Source organism: Berghia stephanieae, chromosome 1, assembly GCF_034508935.2.
Source record: "Berghia stephanieae isolate SIO BIC M18660-M18661 chromosome 1, UCSD_Bste_1.3, whole genome shotgun sequence".
Lineage (NCBI taxonomy): Eukaryota > Metazoa > Mollusca > Gastropoda > Nudibranchia > Aeolidiidae > Berghia > Berghia stephanieae.
In genome coordinates this window covers 138,764,513-138,774,632 of record NC_088360.1, presented here as the reverse complement: position 1 = coordinate 138,774,632, position 10,120 = coordinate 138,764,513, and the positions used below count along the sequence as shown (strand labels likewise).

General features: G+C 42.3%; 1 protein-coding gene across 1 annotated transcript; it reads left to right on the top strand.

The window, feature by feature from the left end:
- Window positions 1-855: 855 nt before the first annotated feature.
- On the top strand, window positions 856-4,608 carry LOC144963031 (uncharacterized). Its single transcript, XM_078896635.1, has one exon. It carries the CDS (start codon window positions 856-858, stop codon window positions 4,606-4,608), a length of 3,753 nt encoding a protein of 1,250 aa, XP_078752761.1.
- The last annotated feature ends 5,512 nt before the right edge of the window (window positions 4,609-10,120 follow it).

Sequence of the window (10,120 nt, the reverse complement as noted above, 5' to 3'; positions counted from 1 at the left end):
GGTTCCATGTAGGGATCGGTATTAGTTGCCTGTTTTGATTCCGTGTAGGGATTTATATTGACGCGTATCGTTATAAGGTTACTTGTAGTACCACTTTATTCTACGTGAAAGTAACAATTACGGCAACAGTGTTGATAAACATATTGAAGTTTGTTTATTTGAATTTGAATTGGTTTGATTAATTGTCCTAGAGATGGATGTGGAAAGATTAATTAAACTTGGAGAAAAATTGGAGTTAAGGGGTGAAGATCTCCGTGCTTGGGTGACAGCCCAGTTACAAGAAGATGAAGAGAGAAAAGAGAAGGAGAGAGAACGTGCCAAAGAAGAGGAGGAGATAAGCAGAGCACGAGCTCAAAGACAAGAAGCTCTGATGGAGAAAGAGCTTGAACTGCTTAGGTTAAAGTCGGAGTGTCAGGCTTCCTCCAACAACGACAGTATGACAAGTGACATTCGATCATTTACTCATGCTCCTACTGTTAAGAGTCCTCGACTTCCATGTTTTGACGAAAACAAGGATCATATGGACAGCTATCTGCTCCGTTTCGAGAGATACGCTAAAGTCAACGGCTGGGAATGCAGGGATTGGGCAATCCAGTTGTCTGCACTTCTCAAAGGGAAAGCACTGGACGTCTACACTCGACTGAGTGATGAAGATGCCATCGATTATGGGGTAGTAAAAGCGGCTTTATTGAGACGTTATAATCTAACGGATGATGGATTCAATGAAAAATTTAGGAAGAGTAGACCGGAACAAGGGGAGCGTTTTAGCCAGTTTGCGACTAGATTGGAGAGTTATATGGAAAAATGGATTGAGTTGTCGGGAAAAGGAAGGACTCAGTTGCTGACATTCTGGATATGATATTGAAGGAACAGCTTGTCAGTGTCTGCGGTCGGGATTTGACGATTTTCATAAAAGAAAGACAACCGAAGACAGCAAGGGAAGTAATAGATTTAGGAGAAAAGTACATTGAAGCGCACGGTGTCGCAGGAACATTTTCCAAAAGTGGAGTGGCTCAAGAAAAATCAAAGAACGTCAATGAAAGTAGTCGAAACAACGTAATGAAGGACACTACCCGCTTCGCTAGCCAAATGGTTTGCCACAACTGTAAACGGCCAGGACATATGGCACGAGATTGTCGACAAAAGAAGCAAGCTGCTGCTGTGGTCGAGAGTCCCTTTTGTTATTACTGTCGGCGAAAAGGACACTTAATAAAAGATTGCCGTGAGAAGAAGAGGCACGAAGACAGGAAGGCACCTACCGGTATAGAACAAGTCTCCGCGATCACAGAAGATCATGAACCACAGAAATGTTTGAGACATGACAAGGTGGAATTAAAGTGCGGATGTGAGATGCCAATGATTTCTGCAGCGTGCTCAGGACATGTGCCAGTCGCACCTGTAATGCCGGTGGCCGTCGGATGGTTGAATGGGAAAAAGGTGAATGTGTTACGTGATAGCGGCAGTAGTTGTGTCATCGTCAGAAAAGGACTGATAAACAAGAGTAAGGATGACTGGAATAAAAAGGTCCTGATCTACTTGGCTAACGGAGAGGCTATTTCCGCACCACACGGTGAAGCTTATTTGGAATGCCCCTATTTTACCGGGAGATTGTCAGTCGTCGAGTTAGAATCCCCATTGCATGACGTTATACTTGGGAATATTGAAGGGGCCAAATGCCCAGGAATGCATGTAAAAACAATTACTGACGAGCAGGAATTGGGTCATGGAGATGAACTGAGCGCCGTACAAACACGAGGGCAACGTGAACGCAAGATCAAAGACTTGGTCACAGCTCCATCTATAGAGACAGGTGTAAGCGTCGACGAACTAAAGGAGAAACAAAAGCATGACATCACACTAAAAGCTGCGAGGGATGCTGCTACCAGAGGAGAGGTAAGAAACACAGGCAAGAGTAATACCAGTTGGTATGCCTATGACAGAGGTTTGCTGATCCGCTATTTTCAATCTCCAAGGGTTGAGCACGGGGATTTGGTAAAGCAAGTTGTCGTACCAAAATGCCTGCGTAATTCAGTCATGCGGTTGGCCCATGAAAGTGTACTCTCTGGACATCTCGCGGCAAAGAAAACGACAGATCGAATACTGAGTAATTTTTACTGGCCAAATATTTGGGAGGATGTCATGAGATTTTGTCAGTCTTGCGACCAGTGTCAAAGGTCAGCTCCGAGAGGAATCACCCCTAAGGTCCCTCTTACTAAAGTTCCGCTCATCGATGAACCCTTCAGTCGGGTAGCAGTGGATCTAATTGGCCCCATCATGCCGGCATCAGATAGAGGAAACCGATATATACTCACTGTGGTGGATTACTGTACGAGGTATCCAGAGGCCATTGCTCTGAAGAGTATGGAAACAGAAAGAGTAGCAGAAGGATTGGTTGACATCTTTAGCCGCACGGGAATACCTAAGGAGATGCTAAGCGACAGGGGGACGCAATTCACATCAGACCTGATGAAGGAAGTATGCAGACTGCTCTCCGTAAAACAAATCACTACTAGTCCTTATCACCCACAAGCCAATGGGCTTGTAGAGAGATTTAATGGAACTTTAAAAGGAATGCTCAAGAGGTTGGCTGCAGAGCGACCCTCAGACTGGGACAGATACATCAATGCTGCATTATTTTCATACAGGGAGGCTCCTCAGGAATCTCTTGGTTTCTCTCCGTTTGAGCTCTTATTTGGAAGGCCTGTGAGAGGACCGATGAAAATATTACGGGAACTATGGACCGAAGACATAGAAGACCCGGATGTGAAAACGACGTATCAATACGTAGTCGATTTAAGGGAAAAGTTAGAGAATACTGTGAAGGCAGCACACGATAACCTGCAGTATTCATCCTCGCGTTACAAGGCACATTTTGACAAAAAGGCCAAAGTAAGGTCATTTGAAAAGGGAGATAAAGTATTGCTCTTACTGCCCACGAAACATAACAAACTGGAATTGAAGTGGCAGGGTCCTTTTGAAGTGAAAGATGTCACGGGTCCGAATAATTACGTCATTAATATAGACAACACCAGAAGGACATACCACGGCAATTTGCTGAAAAGGTACTACGTGAGAGACGTGGAGAAGGAGAACGAAGTCGGTGTTCTTCAATGTGCCGTGGCAGCGGTTATCGAAGATAACGATGGTGATGGAGAAAAGGTTCTTCCTCGGATGGAATTGCCTGCTCTGAAACAGACTGAGACCAAAGACGATGTCATCCTGCATGAAGGAATGAGTCCTCAGCAGATAGGTCAATTGCAGGGCATGCTCCAGGATTTTGATGACGTATTGACCGATGTGCCAGGACGCACGAATAATTACATCTACGACATCCGTTTGACGTCGGATTGTCCAGTCAGAAAGAAACCATATCCCGTGCCTCAAGCATTAAAAACCACATTAAAAGAAGAAGTGAAGGCCATGCTTCGCGCCGGGATAATCGAGCCATCGGATAGTCCGTATTGTTCGCCATCTGTCGTTGTCAAGAAGAAGGACGGAACCATTCGTTATTGTGTGGACTTCAGATCCCTTAACAACATTACGGTGTTCGATGCGGAACCAATGCCTAGACTTGATGATCTGTTTCAAGAAATTGGGACATCATGTCACTTTGTCTCAAAGATTGATTTATCCCGTGGATTCTGGCAAATTCCATTGTCAGACAGGACCAAGGAGAAAACGGCATTTGCAACAGAGTTAGGACTGATGCAGTTTACTGTAATGCCCTTCGGACTTCAAGGGGCGCCCTCCGCGTTCTCGCGGATGATGAGAAAAGTCGTTGGTGGACTTCCCAACGTGAAAAACTACATCGACGATATTCTCATTCACACTGCAACATGGGATGAACATTTAAAAACGTTAAGGACAGTTCTTCAAAGGTTGCGTGATTGCGGCTTGACGGCGAAACCGTCAAAGTGCCTGCTTGGTTTCCCGGAGGTGGAGTTTTTAGGCCATTCTATTGGTGGAGGGAATTTAAGGCCAACCATGGACAAGGTCAAATCGATCCAAGAGGCAAACTTACCCTCGAACAAGAAACAAATGAGAAGTTTTCTTGGGCTGGCATCATTCTACCGACGTTATGTGCCAAACTTCTCAGCAGTGGCAGCTCCCCTGACAGACGCGACAAAGAAAGGCATGCCCAACAGAGTGATTTGGGACGAACCACAGAAGAGAGCCTTCCAAACGCTGAAAAATATGCTTACATCGGATCCCGTGTTGCGCCTTCCAGATTATGATAAGCCGTTTATTTTATCTACGGACGCCAGCGACACAGGATTAGGTGCTGTGCTATCTCAGGAGCATGATGGAGTCAAATATCCAGTTACCTATTTAAGCAGGAAATTGTTACCGCGGGAGCAGAGGTACTCTGTTGTTGAGAAGGAATGTCTGGCCGTAGTTTGGGCTGTGAAAACACTAAATGTGTATTTCATTGGTAAAGAATTTATAATTGAAACTGATCATGCCCCACTTCTGTATCTGAACAGGGCGAAATCAGAGAATGGGAGACTGATGAGGTGGTCTCTCTTGCTTAATCAATACCGATTTGTCCTACGTTCCGTAAAAGGGAAGGATAATCATGGTCCAGATTATTTATCGAGATCGATGTGATCTTGAGGCATTTCGATGATCTAACTAAATGTTGTACCAAATTTAGTCTTAGGGGGGAGATATGTAACGAAACGCTTCCGTGTAGGCGTCAGTTTACGACAGGATGTACGTCGTCGTAGTATTAGTTGTTGTTGTTATTGTAATCCCTCTGGAACAACCCTTCTTTTGTTGATACAGGTCGTATCAGATCATGCACCTATGGCCCGGAAGTTTCAATTAAACTACGTAGTGTGGGTGTTATTGTGAGAAAGGCATCAATCTTGTTTTCTCCGTAAACTTATAAGCAAAGTAGGATCCCTGTATTCTACGGGAGTGACTTTGTTATGGTATGGCTTGATTGATATCTCGTAACTATGGGGCTGACGAATTTATTTATCCTTGATATGAGGATGTCCGGTATCAGGATGGGTTGTTGTTGTCCATGATTATGGAATCTGGGGAGTTTTAAGGAATTTCAGATGTTTACGGATATGACTAACATCCGGTTGTGTGGGTAGAATTTTGCTTCGTTTGCTTGATTTTTGCCTATAAATGCCAGAGTTTTGAGCAGTTTCTTCAGACCACTCAGCGGAGTCTTTTAGGCTCATAGTCTCTAAGCGATAACCACAGCGGAGTCTTTTAGGCTCATTTGTTTAACTCTTGTGTAGAGTTAGATTAAAGTCTTGTGTAGACTTTGTAGTGCTCAAAGTTCGAGCTGAAACACGTTTTGTGTTAACTCTTGTGTAGAGTGTGATTTAAGTCTTGTGTAGACTTTGCGGTGCTCAAAGTTTGAGCTGAATCAAGTTGTGTTATAACTCTTGTGTAGAGTTTGATTAAAGTCTTGTGTAGACTTAATTTGTGATTTCTATAATCTGTTCGGCTCTGTGAATGAGCCGTTGGAGGCTGGGCTTTAACAAGCCAACTTTAGGCTATACACTCATAGCTTGACACTAATAGAAACTGAACATTTGCCTGTTTTATAAGTTACCTGTGAAGAACCATTTGCTTATTTTAATATCAGAACATTGAGAAACAATTGATCTGTTTATGAATACTGTGAAATCAGAACAATTTCAAGAAGAGACAAATTAACAATATTAGAACAACCTTACAGTTTTTGTTGAATATCAAGGACACTCTTTTGGCTTTCTTCTACACGTCTGGATTGTGTTTAGTCAGTTAGTTAATTATTAGTTGCCTGTATGACTGTGATGGTTGCAACCTACCTGTGAGATTGACTGATGTGGTAGCGGTTTGGTAAAGTATTGATAATTAATTGATTTAATTATATATTTTCATATCGCTTTCATATCATATTCATCATCACACCATCTCCATCAATTTGTCATCCATCCATTTGATTTCATACTTATTACATCTATCATTTCATCTTTATATCTCATAATATCTTTGTTATATTGTAATAAAATATATCTTCATTTAGCTTCAAAACCTTTATCAACGTATTGTGTTTGGTTATTGATCGGTGTCGTAGCTTGAATATAGCACACATAAACAAGGTTGCAAACTGCGCTACATAAGCATACGGTTTACGTGCGCACTTTGTGACAGTATCTCTCTCTCCCCCCCCCCTCTCTCTCTCTCTCTCTCTCTCTCCCTCTCTCTCTCTCTATCTCTCCCTCTCTCTCTCCCTCTCTCTCTCTCTCCCTCTCTCTCTCTCTCTCGCTCTATCTCTCCCTCTCTCTCTCTCCCTCTATCTCTCTCTCTCTCTCTCTCTCTCTCTCTCTCTCTATATATATATATATATATATATATATCGCGCTCCATTCACAAACTTCCTCTTTTACGCTTTCCACGCTTCAGTGGAGACCAAAGAACAAACAAAAGAGAGCTGTCAACCGTTGATAGAAAAAGCTGACAAGCGACGCATGATGATGTCTTGTGGTGAAAACAATGGCTTTCTCTTTGGCCTAAAGACATAAAACAAGGAAGGACGGGCAAAATTATGATTGATTGTTGTGTGGACATTGTGAAGGAGTGGTAGGTGAACGATGAGGATAAGAATGTGAAGTAGTAATGGAAGGGGGGGGGGGGGGTTGATTAGAATTGGTGATAATGATGATATTAATGATGCTGCTGCTGCTGATGATGATGATGGTGGTGGTGGTGGTGGTAGTGTGCTGCTGCTGCTGCTGATGATGATAATGATGATGTCGATGATAATGATGATGGTGATGATAATGATGATGTATATAATGATGATGATGATGATGATGATGATGATGATGATGATGATGATGATGATGATGATGATGCTACTGCTTCTGCTGCTGCTGCTGCTGCTGCTGATGATGATGATGATGATGATGATGATGATGATGATGTTAATATTGACTCTCAAACTTAGACCACTATTCCAAACCCCACCCCCTCCCCCTACTCCTTCCACCTCACCACATAAAACAAGACCCCCCTCCAGTCTCTCACAGCGAACGACAACGAAATCTTTCTTTTTAATCGCATCTTGACCTGTTTTTTAAATTTCTATTTTGAGTGTTTATGATAAATCGATAATCGAGAACACTGAACGATCCACGATAATGGGAGAAATTCGATCGATATTGGCTTGGAACGGATATTATCTCATTAGGTACGGGGGTTTGATTTTACCTCCAATCTGGAACCTTATGTAGCCCGCCGTATCAAAACAGTATAATATCGGTATGAATCGGAATAGCCCAACGTGTACATATATGCAGGTCTGACATCCGAACACACTTATGGGCCTAGTTTAACATTATTGTAATGGACAATAATATTTAGATTTCCGTGAGAACAATGAACCCATAAGGGATTGGGTTATCAGACCTGCATATAAGTGCACGTCGGAATAGCCCTTTAAATGTCAGTCGATGTGTGAGGCGGAAAGGTATTCGGATTAGGATTTAATTCTCTATTGTGCGGGCATGTGGTCTTGTGGTATGACACTCGTTTTGGGATCGGAAGGTCCTGCGTTCGAGCCTCGTGCGGCGCTAAGTTCAGTCATTGGAAAAGGCTCTTTACTCACATTCTCCCATCGTATTCGGGTGTATAATGAGTACCTGGCCGTTAACAGCGTTGTCTTTGTCCGAAAAATTGTAATATCGCCTGACAGTCCTACATGTTAAATGTTGCTGTTGACCAGGGACCCCTTGTAAAGCGCTTTGAGCACATTTAGTGGATATTGCGCTATATAAAGCTTGATTTTAAGCTCAATTTTTTTAACAGCGTCTTTCTGTCCGAAAATAAAATTCAATATCGCCTAACAGGCGCCATGTCTCGTTCTTCATGATGTTAAGTGTTACCATTTGCCTGGAACCCCTCGTAAAGCGCTTTGAGACTTCGCGTGAATATTGCTCTATATAAAAACTCTCATTAGAATAAAAAAAATATATATAAAAAATTAAATTTCCTTTATTCATCCCATAGGTGAAATTTGTCTCTAGGGTTTATTCCAAGGGAAGACTGGAATAAACCAGGCGTCAGCCGCAGTGCAGCACCGCAAATTGAGCTAGGCGCATAGCACGGTGGGAATTCGAACTCTGTACCTTTCGGGTACGAAGCAAAGACCGTACCGCTGAACCATGCTGCTGAAATAAATGATAACAAGCATCTATTTTTGAGTTTTTGCTATTTGAGAAATAGTATTTATTCTCCACGAAAGTAATAATAGTAGGAGTAAGCCTCGCAGTCCGAATGACGCATGCTGAGAATTGCGTGATTCAGTCATGGTCGATAAGTGCATCTCCACTATAGGGTACAGAAAAAGGGAGATGTAAAAAAAACCCCACCAAAACAAAACAAAAAACAAATAAATAAAAAACCCCCAAAAAAAAACAAAACAAACATCATCATCATCATCATCATCATCATCATCATCATCATCATCATCATCATCATCATCATCATCATCATCATCATCATCATCATCATCAACATCATCATCATCATCATCATCACCATCATCATCAAACAAAAAAATACAATACAAAACAAATCAATGCAAAATAAAGAAAAAACAACCCAAAAAGCCCTCCCCCTCCCCCCCCATTCCCCCCCCCCCCCAAAAAAAACAAAACAAAACAAAACAAAAAACCCAAAAAACCTGGCTCCAAATTCTTTTTGAAAAAAATCCCCCAGTCTTCCGGAGGACTGGATTCTATGCGGCTATGTGGTCGAGTGGTATGACACTCGCTTTCGGATCGGAAGATCCTGGGATCGAGCCTCTCTCGGCGCATAGTTGAGTCCTTGGAAAAGAAAAGACTCTTTACTCGCATTCTCTCACCGTACCCAGGTGTAAAATGAGTACCTGGCTGTTTTCAGCGTTGTCTCTGCCCGAAAAAAAATTTGTAACATCGCCTAACAGGCGTAGTCATGTTGTCCCGTCCTAAATGTTAAATGTTACTGTTGACCAGGGACCCCTTGTAAATCGCTTTGAGCATATGTAGTGGATATTGCTCTATATAAAATCCCAAGCTCAAGGACTGGATATATACCTTGTGTAATCGATCTTCTAGCTTCAGTCACGGCATCTTATTTTCTATTCTAAATATAACCTGCTGGTCATCAATAGCGATCATCCGCCGTCGATTTCAATATCAATAATTAACTGTTTGCCTTTTCACCCTGGGCCAGGGTATAGGCTACAGACAAACAGCCTCCATCCTTCTCTCTCTCTCCCGAGCTAACTTTAAAAAAAAAAAAATCTCATTCCATGTCATATCACTTCTATCAGCTTCTTTAATTCTTTTCCATGTTCCTCGTGGCTTTTCCCTTGATCTTCTGCCCTGAGGGTTCCAGTCCAATACTTTCTTTGTTAACGTGGAGTCATTCTTTCTAAGCGTGTGTCCAATCCACCTCCATCGTCTTCTTCCTATTTCCTTCCCACTGGTTTCTGCTGTGTTCTTTTCCATACTTTTTCATTTTTAATTAGTGCAGTGTGAGATTTTAAAATCAGACATAACAACAATGGACAGAGGAAAGTCGTCGTATAGATAGTTCGAAGATGACGTCACTCAAGCCTTTGTTGTTATATTTTGCCATCCGCGTTTGTGAGTTATTCTCACTGAACTGTATTAACCCGACTTTAAACGTTCTTGGTTACACCAGAGTTTTGTGTGTTGGTCCGCTATACTTCCGGATGGCAATGTTATGAACTTCTTAGCCAAGCGCATACTATCTATTGAAGCTCACAACATTGCCATCCGGAAGTATAACGGACCAACACACAAAACTATGTGTAACCCTGAACATTAAAAGTCTGGTTTAATACAGTTTATTGAAAATTACTCATAAACATGGATGGCAAAAAACAATAACTAAGGCCCGAGTGACGTCATCTTCATGTTGTTTGATGCAAGCGAGGGTTCACAGCGTACCCTTGCAAAGAATTTAGGTAGTAAAATTGTCCCAACTATCGGTAGCCTCTGTGGTGTAATGGTAGCATGTCTGACCTGTAATCAGAAGGTCTGAGGCTCGATCCCCATTCGAGGTAGACTGATTTTCATGGGGGGTGTTTTCTTTCTTCCTTGTA